Here is a 16,813-nt window from a genome sequence, read left to right as displayed (position 1 = left end):
AAGAGGTGCAGAAACTGGAACCCAAGCTTGTTCCCTCCTCCACTGTCCCCACAGACTGGGCCATGCCAAAGGACAGGGAAGCCAAGAGAAGCACTCAGAGACTGGAGGCAAGAATTTCTGTAACTGTTTTGGCATTTTGCTCCCCTCCAGCCCCTTCCAGACGCATGAAGGGAGCATTCAGCTCCTCCCTCCCACCCCACTTTAGGCAACAGTATGAGGAGACCACCTTGGGACACAAGAACAGTCAGATGCCGGCACGGAATCCTGAGTCCGAGAGTTCCTCATTTTGACATCCCATCATAGTCAACTATGATATACTCAAGTATCTTTTTATGTAGGGGTAACAAGCCATTTGGATTTAAAAATGATGCCTGTGTGTCATTTTAGCCCTTGTGAGGAAGAGAACATGAGTTCAGACCCCAGTATGATTCTAATTATGACAAGTTTTATTATTCAGCGCGTATGCTTTACAGCCTGAAGTTTAACTATTGTCAAGCAAGCATTTTAAACGCGTCCGACACATGAGTCGTGTGAAAGGAAAGTGGGGATCTTGCAGCGAGTCATGGGATGTGAGCCTCTGAAGGCCTGCGGGGTTTGGGCTCTGACATTCAAGTTCTGGAATAGTCGCACAATCCTCAATAATCTTGAACAATTTAATCACATTCTCTACATTTCAATTCCCTGAAAAGCAAACGAATATTTTCTTTAGAATATTGCCATGAGAAGTAAGTCCCAGTGAGTGTGGCATATAGCACCGAGTGAGCTCTGGAAGGACAGTTGTTACGGGGTATTCCTTAAACTTCTAGAACTCTCTGTGACAAACCAGCCCCAGTGTCACAGGCCTATAGTTCTAGATAGTCAAGGAGGCTGATACAGGAGGATTGAGGCTGTCCTGGGCAACATAGTAAGACATTATCAATCTGTGGGTCACAGTCCCTTTGGGAGGTGAATGATACCTTTACAGGGTTTGCATATCAGATATCCTGCATATCAGATATTTACATTATTATTCACAACAATAGCAAAATTACAGTTATGAAATAGCAACAAAAGTAATTTTATGGTCGGGGATCAGCACAACACGAGGGACCGTATTAAAGGTCACAGCATTAGGAAGGGTGAGAGTTACAGCCTTATCTCAATAAAAAAAATAATAATAAAAATAAACAAATGAATAAATAAATCATTCCGTGAAGAGGAATAAAAGGACAAAACTCATGTCACATAACAAAAATTATAAGAAGAGGCACGTGGGTGAGGATAAGAGCTCTTTAAGGGCTAAGAACAGTCTGGTGTGAGGCTGGGTGGGTTCCCTTAGAGAATTTAGTATCTTGCTTCTAAACGAGCTCTTTCTGTTTGTCCCTGGCAATTTCCAGAGTTTAATCCTCCACAGCCCTTAATTGTTCAGCCACAGTCACTCCTCCACACCCTCCAGTTTCCACAAGCCTCTCCTCAATGGGATTCAAGAATGTGCCTTGACTCTGCTCTGGGAGAGCCGAAGCCCTGTCATCTGAGACGAACCCATTCTTTATCAAGAGGCAGTCGGGAAAGCATGGGTCACACAAACACACCCTCCTATTCCCACCTCAGCTGGAAGGCCGACCCAGAACTGGACATGTTTTTCTGCTCCTCAGGACTAGGGCCACATGAGAAAGCACAGAGTGTTCACGCCAGGGAAGGCTCTGGGGATCCCAGTTGAATCGAAACAGATACTCAGCGCTCAATTCACAGTAGATAGCCCTTGGCAGTCACTAACCGCAAAAGTCCAAGAGATAATTCGCAAATAGGAGGCAGAGCTAATGTGGTGTCAAACGCATTAGGTAAAGCCATCTCTGATGGGAGAAGTTCATGTTTAAGAGCTGCATGCGATTCTTTATAAGCCTTTCTTGGTTTCCGGGGTAACCACGACGTACTCTCTTGGCCCACCTCATTTTAGAGGGTCTTGTTTCCTTCCCCAGATTTCGAATGGCTCTTGGGAGGAGTTCTGTAGAACTCGTTGGTGCGTGCCTGCACACCAGCGTATCCCCCACTGGCAATGTGAGACCTAAACTACCAGTCCGGAATGTAATTGCTATTTGCAGCTTCCCTGGAAGTCACTATTGCTGGGAGCCTTTGTGGATGTGGTAAGCATTGCCATATGGCAGGTTCTTAACGAGGTACAAAACGATCGTTTCAAACACATACCAAAAAAGGCTTTCCCTTTTAGGGTTTCTGAAATGTAAAAAAAAACGCCACATAGATGAGTGGCAAAGGCGTGTCTGTCATTGAAACACACATGAGCTGTTTAATCCAACCCGATGACCATGGATGGGTACCTCTGCTGGGGATTTTCTCAGTGATCAAGATTGATCTGCAGACTAAGGAGATGGCCCAGTGGTTAAAAGCCCCTACTATTTTTCCAGAAGACCTGAGTCCATTTCCTAGTCCCTGAGTCAAACAGCTCCTATAGACATCAGAGGACAGACACCTCCCTTCAGGTACCACCCCTTCCACACACACACTCACAGTTTCTTTTGAAAACCAGCCCTTAAGAAAAGACTGCACCCATAAGGAGTTCCCACCTTATCCATCCATGTGTATGTGAGACTTGAGGGGAATCCCCGGGTGGTAATATCAGCTCACGCAACATTTTCATAAACATCAGGAGAAACTGCCAGTTACAGAGATTAGACAATTCTGACTCTTTATTTGTGGGAGGATGGCTTGGTCATTGGGGGGTGTTTTAGCTACTTAACTAGCTACCAGCCATGAGGTGCCAAAAACAGGGGTATTTCCACCTAGCCCAATTGTAGTAACCAAAGGTCTTCAAAGTTGTAAACATCCCTTGCTGGTGCAGTACTATCATGACCTAGGGAAACTCCACAGCAATGTAGCAGCGATTTGGGGGCACCCATTTCCAGAGTCACTGTGTCCCTTCACCATGCATCTTTCCAGACCCTGGCTTCAGGCTTCCACGCAGCCTCTCTAGGAAGCACCTGCTCTGAGGCCAACAGAGAATTGCATGCATCCTTCTCATCTGAAGCCTCGGGGGAAAAGAGACCTAACTAAAAAATAAACACGAGGAAAGGTTTTAATCCAAGCCAGAAACAGAAACTAACTCAAAACTGGCTGGAGTAAAAGTGTCCAGAAATATGTGTGTCATGCCCGAAAGCCGAGTCCAGCTGGATCTCTCTCTGATGGAAATGCGACCTGGGAAGTGGCCAGAAATGAAAGCGCAGCTCCCTGCCTCCCTGCCCCCTGCCCGAGACTGTGCCCACTGTCACCTCCCTCATCTAGTCTTGTTTTGTCATTTTTTATGCAGGGTCCCACGAGGTCTGCAGTTCAGCAATCCCACACATCAAGGCTCTCAATGTCTCAATTCTTGGGGCCCAGGGAGATTTCCAAGGGTCTAAGGTGTCTTTTCTTGCTAGATTATCGGGGTTGACCAGGTGAGCCACTGAAATTCAAGTGAATGTTCTCAGAGACTGTGTTTGAACTGTTGACGTCCTTGATCTTACAAGACTGAAGCTATAGATGTCTCTGGACTTTGAAAGTGAACAGCATACCAATAAGAGTGGAAATTTAGCTGGGTGGTGGTGCACACCTCTAATCCCAGCACCCAGGAGGCAGAGGCAGGCAGGTCTCTGTGAGTTTGAGGCTAGCCTGCTCTACAAAGCAAGTTCCAGTACAGCCAGGGATACACAGAGAAACCTTGTCTCAGAAAAACAGAAGAGTTGAAATATTCCCTCATAATAATTAGCTAATAAGTTATGGCATAGTTTGAATTGTACAATAGTGGCTATTTGAGAAGTCTGATATAATTAATACCACGTGTACTAAACTGGGAAGTTGGCCTTCTCAGTAAAGTGATGTGCAAGCATGAAGGAAGGCTTCCATCCCAGCCCCAGAACCCACTTTTGAAGCTGAGCATCATGGTGGCACACTCCTGTAATCCCAACACCGAGCAGTCAGAATCACGAGAATCCACGAGGACACTGGTCACCCAGCCTATCCTATGCAATGAGGTCTAGGCCATGTCTCAGAAAACAAGGAGAAAGGACAGTGACTGAAAGATGACGTCTGAGGTTGTCTTCTGGTCTCTACATGCCCACACATACACATGCACCCCAACACATACATAGATACAATCAACACAACAAGATGAAGACCTGTGCTGTGTGACGTGTGACACTGGACACGTGAGCTCCACTGCTCTGAATTCTAAACATTTTAGTGCCCATTTTGCCTCTTCAAAGAATTTTTGTGGGTCCCAGAGAGAAACACTACATGGTTTATTGAGAAAACACTCTGGACTCTGTGGTATGACAGGTGGCGTTAGTCTTCTCTAATTAAAGCCACGGACAAGAATAGGGACTAATAATTACAGAGGTAGAAATAATCCCTCAGTTGTAACTGAACTGAATGGGAGATTTATTATCTCATATAACAGATGATCCAGAGTTGGGCCCAGGGGACAGGTGGTGCTGGCGCACGCCGTTAGTCCCAGCACTCGGGAGGCAGAGGCAGGCAGATCTCTGTGAGTTCAGGGCCAACCTGGTCTACAAGAGCCAATTCCAGACAAAGAAATCCTGTCCCAAAAAAACAATCAAATAAAATAAAAACAAAACAAAACAAAAGACAGAGTTGGGCCCAGGCTCCAATCTTCCAGTCTATTTCTCTGCAATACCTGAGGATGCCCAGAAATACCCAAGGTTACCCAATGTCTTCTTATGCTAACTTTTCCAGAAGTGTGGATTTTCTTATGATCACAAAATGACTGCCAGTAGACCTGGAACCTTCTGCCCCCTTCTTCATTTCCAATGAGAGAGGCAACTATTATTCCCAAAACATAAGATTAAACTGTTTCATTTCTGCCCGTTTTTCAGGATATAACCCACTTAAAGTAGTAATTACTACAGTGTGAGTATTCTTTAGCTGAAACTCCTGGGACCAGAGCCATTTTGAATCTGGGACTTTTTTTGGGAGTCTTGAACGCCTTGATAAAATGAGATATCCCAAGGACAGGACCCAAGTCCAAACTCAAGACTCACATGTTTTGTGCACATCTTGCATACATAGCCTGAAGGTCATTTTACACCATTTTAAAAGTACATGTGTGCATGAGATGAAGTTATGTGACATGGGCTCTTCTAGCCCTTCAAATCGGAAGACTCTGGTAGCCCCCTCACAGGGCCTGTTGGTATAAATCTACAGTGACTACAGCCATGGAGACCAAGCACCCAGATCTATAACCTGTGCAAAGGCCACCATCCACATTGAGGCGACCTCCACCTTGCAAAGGACCCTCCAAATGCCAACCTCCTTTTCCTTTCTTCTGATCATCTCATGTTCGTCAGTGACGAGTGGCTAAGGATTTCCAGGCAGGCAGAAGACTGCAGATGTGGCCTCTCTCCACACAGAGACCTCTGTCCCCTGGGAACTGCAGCATAGTGGAAGTAACATTCAAACTCTCCATAGCTGTTAAATGTTTCCAGATGGATGCTGGCTCCCTCCACCTCATGGACCGAGCATGGTCGGGTGCTCCTCCACACCATCCCTAGATCAGACCGACGCCACCATTATATCACCTCAAGATGTCCAATGGGGCAGATTTTTTTCCAAGTGAGTGGCTCAAGTAGACCTCCAAGGGGCTTATTAAAAATGATGAATGCAAAAAAAATTATTCTTAAGCCTTCCGTGTCTCCCTGTTGCCTACAGGAATGATCTCGCATTCTTTAGGCATGACATTCAAGGCTTATGCAGCCCCTTCCTCCCTCTGTAATAATCTCATTCCTCTTCCATGCCTGGCTGAGTCGCTCCCTGAAGTTCAGCGAAGTTGTTCAAGCTTATTCCAGTCCCCACACGCGAGCCATGTGCCATCCACTCAATCTTTCCTTGCCGGTAGCTCTGAGAGTAGATAGACTCACTGCCCAGTGAAATTCGTGTGGGTGCCTTCAAACAGTATGATTCTAGCTTAGACCAACTGAATCAGAATGCAGAGGTGGTTGGGGGCGTATAGGAGAAAGCAGGCACGACCTAGTGACCAGCCTTCTTGGCACACTGAGCGTCTAAGTAAGAAGCGTGGCCCCCCGTGCTCCTGAAGTGGGAACGCTGAGTTCTGAAGTATCGTGAGAAGGTGGTAGCTGGCCTGCAGAGGAGTCTTCCCTCTCCTTCAGTGTGCTTCTTCCACAGAAAGACCCTGGCGGTGCGAGCCCTCACTATCCAATCCGAGCCAGGCTTCCACTGTACAAGTGGTTACTCATGCGCAATAAAGCAGAGGCTGTTCCCTGGTACTGTCTCCAGAGTGATTTCTCTCTGTGCCCTTTACTAACCCACAGGCACTGCTGTCTCCTCTGGAGACTCCAGGTAATGGCAGTACAGAAGGCAGGGCCTTTGATCTGGGAGTTTAGTTCCTCTTCCTGTCAGCCATGTCACCTTGGGCGAAGTCACTGACTCCTGTGAACTTCCAGGGCCTTCCTAGGCTGTTGTAAAGATGAACCAGTTAATGCATCCTCTACACTTAGCATGTGCTCCCATAAACGTTAGCTATGACTAAGCACACGTCGGTCTCCCTCTGGAAGGCTCCCAGCAACTTGATACAGGAACATGCATTTTGTCTCTACCTGCTTAGACTTTCCTTTTTCTATCGTTCTTTTGTCTTTATTTCCTTTAAATCATGAACAGAAGTATGAATGAAGATGGGTTTTGACTTTAGGAAATCAGGACGATTTGTACAAAAGAGGTGGACCATGGGCTGAAGCCTGGACGATGGCTAGGTTTGTGAGGGGCCAGCGAAGGTGGTGAGGTGTTCCAAGGAGACCATACGAGTGAGCCATGGCGCTAACGTACATAGACAAATATAGAAAATCCACAGGTGCTGGAGGCAGAGGAAAGAGTTCTGAGAGAGAATTTCAGTTTGATGGTGTTTCAGGGTTACCTGGATCACATCTTCAGAGTCTCTCGTGACTCCCCAAGGAATTTAGGCTTTCTCTTTAGAGACTGATTGGGCTGTGAAGAGTCTGGCAGGTGAAGGCACTTCTAGATCTGTACTTCAGAAAGCTGCTGCTCCTTGCCGGGCAGTGGTGGCGCATTCCTTTAATTCCAGCACTCAGGAGGCAGGGGCAGGCGGATCTCTGTGAGTTCGAGACCAGCCTGGTCTACAAGAGCTAGTTCCAGGACAGGCTCCAAAGCCACAGAGAAACCCTGTCTCGAAAAACAAAAAAAAACAAAAAAAAAAAAAGAAAGAAAGAAAGAAAGAAAGAAAGAAAGAAAGAAAGAAAGAAAGCTGCTCCTTCCTAATCTTCCTAATTGGAGGGCGTGGGGAGTAAGGCGCAGGGAGGGCACGGGCAAGCAGGTCAGAGGTTGTGGCTGTCCTTGTCAGATGTTGGACATCATGGGAAGTAGGTAACTCCTCCCCAGAGGTCACATCTTATGACAGCCTGTGGCTTCAGCTTGGTCTCTAGTTATTGTAGAACTATTTAATCTGCTAGTGAAAATGTTGGTGATATGGGTGCATGTAACACACACATACACACACACACACACACACACACACACACACACACACGATAAGACAGTATCCTCTCCCAAACTAGAGGAGTTGATCATTGTTTTATCTTTATTTTCCTTACTAATTTCTGGTTTTGTCAGTTTCCGCACACAGGGAAACCTTGAACGAGGTGATTATGATACATTCTGCACGGGCCACGTGAGCTGTTTTCCTTCTGTTTGTCCTATCAGTCTCGTTCCGCCTTACCGAACAATATTCCTCTCCGACCTCTTTGGCTTAAGTAGCTTACCCTCTTACCTGTGAGCATCAAGCACGCTAGCAAAGAGACCTCAGGAAAAGTCAATTTGGCTTTTGTTTTTAAGTCTCAATAAAACACATTTTATGCACACCAAGGAGTAAACAATATGCAGAAACAAGAGCCATAAAACTGGACTTTGAGTATGTGACCTTAAAGAATTGTCCGGCCCATTGTAGACCTCATACTGCTTCCCTCTAAAGTTGGAACCACTAGGTCAGCCCCCACTTTCTAACCAAGGTCACGGTGTAAGAACAAGCCTTAGGCATTTTCTCAGCAAACGCAGATTGGGGCCCTCATTGACAACTCCCTCCAGAACTTAGGAACCAAATGATCAAGAGAGACAAAGGGAGGGGACAGAGATAGAGTTCAGTTCGTAAAGTGTTTGTCCAACGCACAAAACCCTGGTTTTCCTTAGTACCACAGAAACCTGTTGTGGTGGCAGGGAATTCAAGACCACTCTCAGCTACTAGTGAGCTGGATTTGAGAGGAAAGGAAGAGAGGGAGGGAAAGGAAGATGAAACAGCATAGGGAGCTCCTATTTTAGAAACACACGGGAAGTTTCTTAAGGACTGCAAAGAAAATACAAGGTATGACTAGTTAACCTTAACTGTCAACTTGACAAAGTCTTGAAAATAAAATCTCAGAGGTATCTCCCAGTTCAGATTGGCCTGTGGGTGTGTCTGTGGGAGATTGTTTTGATTGTTAAAAACATAGGGGAGCCCAATCCACGGTGGGCAGCACCATTCCCTGGGCAGGTGGTTCTGGGCTGTATGCAACCCAGAAAGCAACATTCCTCTTTGGTTTCTGCCTCAGTTCCTGCTCTAACTTCCCATGATGATGGATTCTGATCTGTAAGCTGAGATCAATTCGTTGTTCCCTAAGCTGTTTTGGGGCAGAGTGTTTGCTCACAGCCAGAGAGATGAAATTAGAACAAGGTGCTAGCATTATTTATTACAGATTTCTCCTTTTCTAGCTTCAGGCACTGATATCTAATTGAGCTGGCTGTGCTAATCTACTCACACTAGTGCATATTTTTCTTTCACAACCCAGACTTTATCTCCCTCAGCAGAACTCCAGATTGGGGAACTTTTAAATTATAGCTCACAGCACAATTCATAATTTATGCACAAGTAGCATTCTTTTGGAAGCTCTTCTTCAATTTTTGTCCACACTCCTGAGAGCACAGGAGGAGTTAAGGTTCCCAAGTTGCTGAGTACCCTCCCCGTAAATTCATGATACTGGCCCCCTTCCCTTCTGCAGAACCTGAGCGGGCTTCAGTCCTGGACTCTGGGGTACCAGAGAGACAAAGGCTTTAACACTTCCCCTCTCATTTAAAAAAACCATATTAACATTTAAGAGTGTGGAAAAAAAAAAAAACCAGACCAAGCAAGGAAGGAAAGCGCAGGGTTGAGGAAGAATCATCAACACACTCTCCAGAAGACCAGAGTTTCTGGTCGGTTCTATTGTTCATGAGTCGTATTTGGGTAATGCCATCATTAAGATGAGAAAGGTCATTTCTTGGATCTGGTTGGTGGCTATCCATGCAGCCCCATATGTGAAGGTAATGTATGTCCTTCATGACCTCTGTAGCTCTAGGACATGCCTGGGAGCATTCCCCTCTGCTCTCCCATTTCTCCCTTGGGTTTGTGTGTAGACTACCCTGGAAAATGTATGGTTTGCTGGGTTTGTGTATATCCGGATTGTCTTCCCTTTGTTTTGTTTCTTTGTTTTCTTTTCTAGGAAAAGGAAACAGTCCTTGGTACCCATTTATTTATATAACATGTATTTGCTGAGCATCTATAAACTCAAATAAAAAGTCTCATCCTCATGGAGTTAGCATTCTGTTGAAGGAACCCAACACTAAACAAATAAAATGAGTAAATTATAGAGTATGTCAAAAACGATAAGTAACTAGGAAAAAATATAGCAAGGTAAGAATAGGGCTTAGCAGTGGATAGAAAAGGAGATTATGACTCTAAATAGGACAATTGCATAATGTCCCTTAAAAAGGCAACATTCAAATAAAGATTTGGGAGAAAGATTGCTCATGTTGGGGAAGAGCAAACAATTAGTGGGACAGCAAATGTACAAGTGAGACCATGGGGTGAAAATCATGTTCTAGCAACAGTCAAGAGCCCAGAGTGCCCTGGACTGAATAAGTGAGGGGAAGAATAATGGGAAATTAGGGGGAAATGAGATCAGGAGGAAGAAAAGTGATAACATCCAGTAGAACCTCGGGCCTCCTGAGAAGAGTTTGGCTTTTCTTCTTAGGATGGTTGGAAGCCGCTGTTCAGGTCTGAACAGAGGGATGCCACAGATCAGTCTGGGTCAACAAGGGTCATGCCAGTTAACCTGCCGAGAAGGCTAACTAAAGTTATCTGGATGGACTAGGGTATGGCCTAGACCAGGTGCACTCATAGAGACAATAATTGGCTGATTCTGGATATAGTATGAATGTCGAGCCAGCGGGCCTAGCAGATGGAGATGTGAAATGTGAGAGAACAAGAAGGATGAGTCTCCAACACTGAGTAGTAATGGTAGTGCTGGCCATAGGCAGCCAGGAGGGACACTTCGCATCCTGCACCTGTCTCATAAGAACGCCCGCTATTTATGGCTGAACCCATGCCTACTGATCAGCAGTGTCTCACATTAGTAAAATTACTTACTGCACTAGTTCCAAAATATACTACAGCCATTTCAGAATTCAGTTAGCAAGAAGATTGTATGTCTTACTCTGAAATTAAAGACCGTTGCTCTACTGTTAACTGGTGGTCAACTATTCCGTTGGGAAACCTAATTCATCACAATTGTTGCTCAGAATGAACAAAGGGATGCCGGACTGTGAGGCTGTCACTCTTTGTAGCTAATACAATTGTTTAGAGCAATTCTTTCACACATCAAACCGTTTTAAATCCATTGATATTTGTATTGACATTTCATTCATAACTGAGAAGCACTTTGTGCTAACCCTTCACAGATCCATATCTAAATATTGACTATAAGCACAGACATTTCCCACCTAGGAACATCACTCTTGTGGCTTAAAAATGAGATTCTGTGAGCATCCATATCATAGAAACTGGCATACTGTGCAACTCAGGGTCATTTCCTTCCCAGTAAGCAGATTTACCAGAAAACTCCTGGGCCACAGCAGAGTATAGAGAGATGAATGCCAACTTCAGGCAGCCCTGTTGCATGGGGGATGCTGCTTGCCCAGAGAAAAGGAGTGTTTTGTTACCAGTGATACTGTTCAAACTTTTTAGGTGATAATGCTAACAAAACACAGGCCAATTTTATGTCTGTGTTCTCTGCCATATTCTTTTCTATTGAATGAATTGAAGGCAGATGCCTCCCTCCTACTCCTCTGTGTGTTCCACTCTCGTCCTCTCATGGCCCTGTGGACATAATTTGGAACTTCTTAAGTCTTTGTTTCTTGATCTATTCAATGATGACCTTCAAACTCACCATGCTGACTTGTCATAAGGATTCAAAACCAAATGAAGTATTGAACAAGTGCAGGGAATTGTAGTATTGGTGAACCTTCAAGGTCTCCTTACAACTTTAAGAGAACGGAGGTGTAGTCTTTATAGAGAACAACCTTCTCATGCCCACTGTGCTTTCCAGCTCCTAGAACTCTGTTTATGCTGATCCCTACATTGGGTTCCCTTTCTCCTATTTCTGTTTTGAAACTGTTCATTCCAGTCAGGTGGCCTAGCTGCTCCCAGAACTATGAAGCTTTTCCTTATTCTCACAGATGACATAATCCCCTTCCTTTCTCCCATCTAGGCACTAAACAGGACAGACCCTGCTTAGCCTCCTAGATCAGATGAGATTGGGCACATTCAAGGCAGTATACTTGTAGACTCTCCTTTCTTCCTTTAATGTGCCTGTTCCTAGGCCCAGACCAAGTGAACTAAAACTCAACATTTTAACAAGATACCAAAGGGATTAGTGTGCGCTGTGAATAGCAGCCCTGCTCAACAACTGCTTCTTGAATTTGGTTGCATGTTGAACTATCAGAGGAGTTTTAAAGCTTTCCTCCCAGAAAGTAGAATTACCAACAAACTCCCAGGCCACAACAGAGTGGCATATCTGTGCAGCTCCACCTGTGCAACTCCATCTGTGCAGCTCCATCTCTGCAGACTCTATCCTCAACAGACTCTAATTCAGGTGATATGGACATTGATAGTCTTTAAACTCCCAGTGACACCAGTATGAAGCAAGATCAGAGGCCCACTGCTCTGTAAACACCTCTTCCACTTCCTCATGAGGCCTTCGGCTCGCTCATGCTCTCTGATGCCATGGTTGTTTGCTTTCACAGATGTTTTTCCACCTCTGTTAAACTATGCATGTTAAGAGTGAGAACTGACTCTTTTTATTGATTTTATTGAGCTCTACATTTTTCTCTGCTCCCCCCCCCCGCCTCTTCTCTCCCCTTCAGCCCTCTCCCAAGGTCCCCATGCTCCCAATTTACTCACGAGATCTTGTCTTTTCTACTTCCCCTGTAGATTAGATTCATGTAAGTCTCTCTTAGTTGTCTAGGTTCTCTGGAATTGTGATTTGTAGGCTGGTTTCATTTGCTTTATTTCTAAAAGCCACTTATGAGTGAGTACATGTGATAATTGTCTTTCTGGGTCTGGGTTACCTCACTCAATATGATGTTTCCTAGCTCCATCCATTTGCCTCCAAATTTCAAGATGTCGTTATTTTTTCTGCTGTGTAGTACTCCATTGTGTAAATGTACCACATTTTCCTTATCCATTCTTGAGTCAAGGGGCATTTAAGTTATTTCCAGGTTATGGCTATGACAAACAAAGCTGCTATGAACATAGTTGAGCACATGTCCTTGTGGCACGATTGAGCATCCTTTGAATATATACCCAAAAGTGGTATTGCTGGGTCTTGAGAAAGGTTGTTTCCTAATTTTCTGAGAAATCACCGCATTGACTATGCATGTTAAGAGTGAGAACTGACTCCTTTTATTGATTTTATTGAGCTCTACATTTTTCTCTGCTCCCCCCCCCGCCTCTTCTCTCCCCTTCAGCCCTCTCCCAAGGTCCCCATGCTCCCAATTTACTCAAGAGATCTTGTCTTTTCTACTTCCCCTGTAGATTAGATTCATGTAAGTCTCTCTTAGTTGTCTAGGTTCTCTGGAATTGTGATTTGTAGGCTGGTTTCCTTTGCTTTATTTCTAAAACCCATGACATCCAAAGGGACTATACCAGTTTGCACTCCCACCAGCAATGAAGGTGTGAGAACTGAATTTTAATACAGTTTTATCACCTTTTTCTTTAAGAAGAGCCATATTATAGGAATTTCATATTTATTGAAGGGTTGATTTATTTGTAAACTTAAATTCTTCCTTTGATACCATAAATATGGCTGTTGGCCAAATCTGAGGACAATTGAGACACAGTCTCAAAATCGAGAGGTTGTTTGTCAGTCCTAAAAAAATCTCTAGAAAATCAGAGACAGATAACTAAAAAGGATTTTCTAACTGAGAATGGACTTTCTGGGTACCAGTGCAGCCATCCTGCTCCATCTATGCATCTTCCTGTAGAAAGCCAAAGCTTTGAATCCTGACTCAAGAGGGCAATGCAAAATGATGCAGAATGTCCCCAGATACTTCAGGCATCCGATTCAGAACTCCTGGCTGACGGTTGATGATATTTCTCTTTCTCTCCAGGGTGCCATTTTGATATTTATGGGCATCGTTGTCCCCATTATGAAGTCATCTGTTACTAAAGTCTTGCTCGGTGAGTACTAGTCTGTGTGGATCTGGATGCTCTTTGAATCTGGCCAAGAAAGGTTTTAAGCCAAGACAGAACACATGAACAATAACAGAAGTTTAAGTGGGAATGTTAAGAAAAGATCAAATTCAAGACGCCTCTGTGTGTGTGTTCATCTAAAGCAAATATTTATATCATATATGTGGTTTACATGCTACATTTACTATACACACATATCTCCGTGTTTTCTATCAACAAACACGTAAATATAGTTTGGATGTCTTTGAGGAACAGCAGACCTACTGGGCTCCAGACACTGCTGGTGTGTTTAGAACTAAGCCGGGGGGAATATTCTGTCTTTAGTACCCACTGTCTGGGGCTTTGCCAGCTGACATAAATCTGCATGCTATCCTGAAACAGAGGGGCACAAAGTCCGTATAGATAGTCTGTATTAACATGTTGAGGCTTTACCACAAGCTGGGTAACCTAGAGCAACAAAAATGTGTTGCCTTCCGGTTCTGGAGTCTTGAAATCCAAACTCAGTATGTCAGTGAGGATGGTTCTTTCAGTCAGTACTGAGGGAAAAGGTCTTCCCCAGGCTTCTTCCCTAACTTCTGGATGCTTTCTGGAAATCTCTGATGTTCTTGGTTTATTGGTACCACACTCTTGATCCCATCACCTTCACCTGGCGTCCCTGTGTGCCTGCCTGAGCCTGTCTTTTCCCTTTTGGTAATGACATCAGTTTTATTGGATCAAGAACTCCAGTATGACCTCATCCCATTCAACCAATTATCTGTGCCAGTCACCTATTTTCAGACCAGGTCATATTCTGAGAAACTGGGGATTCAGACTTCAGTGCATAAATTGCATGGGGGAAGAGATGACGTTTAGTGCATTCCAGAATGAACATGTTCAAGCCTGTTCAGAGGGAGTTGCCTGGATACAGTTGAGGACTGGGAAAAAAGGGTGACATAGTTTGAAAAGCAATGAAATCTCATCATGGTCGGATGATCACTGGGCAGAGAGAGGATATGGGTTCAAGTTCTGAGACACCATCAGTTTATTGTTAGCGGTGGTTCTCAACCCTCCTAATGCTGTGACCCTTTAATACTATCCTCATGTTGTAGTGACCCCAACCTTAAAATTATTTCATTGCTACTTCGTAACTGTAATTTTGTTTCTGTTACAAATCATAATGCAAATATCTAATGTGCAGGATAGCTGATATGTGACCTCTGTGAAAGGGTCATTCAGCCCTGGGGCTCATGACTCATTTTGAGAACCACTGTCTTAGAGCCACTGTCTATCTGTAAATGAAGTAATCGAGCCCGGGATCACCCAGCTCTGTGTCAAACGTTTGCAGGGTGTTAGGACCATTTCTGACCAAACCATTTGTTCCTTTCTCAGAGAGGAACATTAGGAGGTTAGAGAGGAACATTAGTAGGTCATTGCTCACCCCGGTGCCGCCATATGCTGTTTCTGTCACATGTTGGAGGGAAGACCAAATAGGCTTTAGGGTACCCATCCAGGAGCTCTCTCCCCAACTACTGATGTTCTCATCTGGTTGGGCAAGGTCCAAGAATCAACTACCCAACATGACCTGATGTGGGAATGATTTCTTTCTAATCTGTTGCTTTCATTGGTTAATTAATAAAGAAACTGCCTAGACCCATTTGATAGGCCAACCCTTAGGTGGGTGGATTAAACAGAACAGAATGCTGGGAGAAAGAAGCCGAGTCAGGTAGTCGCCATGATTCTCTCACTCCAGACAGACGCAGATGCAGGTTAAGATCTTCCCTGGTAAGCCACCTCATGGTGCTACACAGAATATTAGAAATGCATTAGATCAATATGTAATAGCTAGCCAATAAGAGGTTAAAACTAATGGGTCAAGCAGTGTTTAAAAGAATATAGTTTCCATATAATTATTTCGGGGCATAAGCTAGCTGGCGGCCAGGAGCCATGTGGCAGGAACGCGGCCCGCAGCTCCTTCTACAATGACCACAGTTACAAGGAGGTCATGGTCTAGACTGGATGTTTCCAGTCTCCTGGCATCTTGTTCAAAGAATTTAGGAAGCACATATAGGAAGCAAAGTGGCAAAAAAAAAATCATTCAGAAGCAATGTGACCAAACAGAGCAAACACTCTACACGAGAGCAGACGGCTCCTTGAGTCAAAACATTGAACGGTGTCTGGTTAATGCCTTGGGCATCTGGGGTCTATGACAAGGAGGAATTGGTTGCTAAGGGGTGTGCTGTGGGTGATTTAGTTTTAATTGAGTGGGCATACAGTCTTCTCTTTGAAAAGATTTATTAATTTTTAATTTTCTGCAGTATGAATGTGTGTGAACACGCACATATGAATGCAAGCACCCACATAGTTTAGAAATTAAGTCAGTCTCCCTAGAGCAGGAGCTACATGGGGCTATGCTCTTTGTGGATTCTGGGAACTGAATTCTCAACCTCTGATCCATCACCCCAGCCTCTGGTAAGCCCTTCTTTACCTGCGCATGCTGTATCATAATTTGCCTGATACTAATCATATACACACCCAGTTATGCAGGAGCATGCGATGATAAATAGGGGGTTGTCTGTAAGAGTTCACCCAGAAGACATAGTTTGGCTTACTTTGCATGCACACAAAACTGACCAGTTCAGGCTGGACCAGTCTTTTGTCTTTAACTACCTAATGTTACGGAACATTCTTGAATGGAAAATCACCCCAAAAGAGCGTTACCAAAAGGTTGTTGAGAGGAGCAATTAGACTGTTCAGAGCGGGTGTATGCATTGCCTAGCGCAGGTGGAGTCCCAGGTTGCTGAGGCATGATTAGAAGAGGGATTGGGGATAGCTCGAGCCAAGTGGAACTCGGCTCCGATGGTCTTTCCCTGCCCTAGGCTGCTTCATCAATGCAATTATTTCATATGCTGGGCCTGCTTTAGTAGTAAAGGGAGCGTGCACCTTGGGAGCACAGTCTTTCACTTCCTCATTACTTTGAGCTACAGGTTAACAAGTTTTTAACGTTAAAGAAGTGGAGGTGAGCTCCCTCCTGTTCTCCGTTGCGGTGCAAGGTCAAGGTGAAAAGGAGAACCGCATGCGGGAACCTCTCAACCTCAGGCCCTGTCTCAATACCTGCGTCCAGGAGAGCAGGGCAGCCAAGGGTTGGAGCAGCTCACAGGCCGGGGACCTGCATTTCTCAAAGCTAGATCCCTGTCAGGTCTTTCAGCATCAGAGGAAATAAAAAGATTGCTGCTCCCTGCACAGTCTGTGGAGCCAAGGCAGAAGAATCCTGGAGAAAGA

General features: G+C 44.7%; 1 protein-coding gene across 1 annotated transcript in view; it reads left to right on the top strand.

Moving 5' to 3' along the window:
* The window catches only part of Vit (vitrin), a 117,830-nt gene that overhangs the window by 8,193 nt on the left and 92,824 nt on the right, over positions 1–16,813 (top strand). Inside the window, exon 2 of the mRNA XM_057778681.1 lies at positions 13,474–13,543. Within this exon, the coding sequence (XP_057634664.1) occupies positions 13,492–13,543 (52 nt within the window). The 5' untranslated portion in view covers positions 13,474–13,491. The remainder of the gene's footprint in view (positions 1–13,473; positions 13,544–16,813) is intronic.

Source organism: Chionomys nivalis, chromosome 1 (genome assembly GCF_950005125.1).
Source record: "Chionomys nivalis chromosome 1, mChiNiv1.1, whole genome shotgun sequence".
Classification (NCBI taxonomy): Eukaryota; Metazoa; Chordata; class Mammalia; order Rodentia; family Cricetidae; genus Chionomys; species Chionomys nivalis.
The sequence above is the reverse complement of the archived record's forward strand: the minus strand, read 5'-3'. Positions and strand labels throughout refer to the sequence as shown.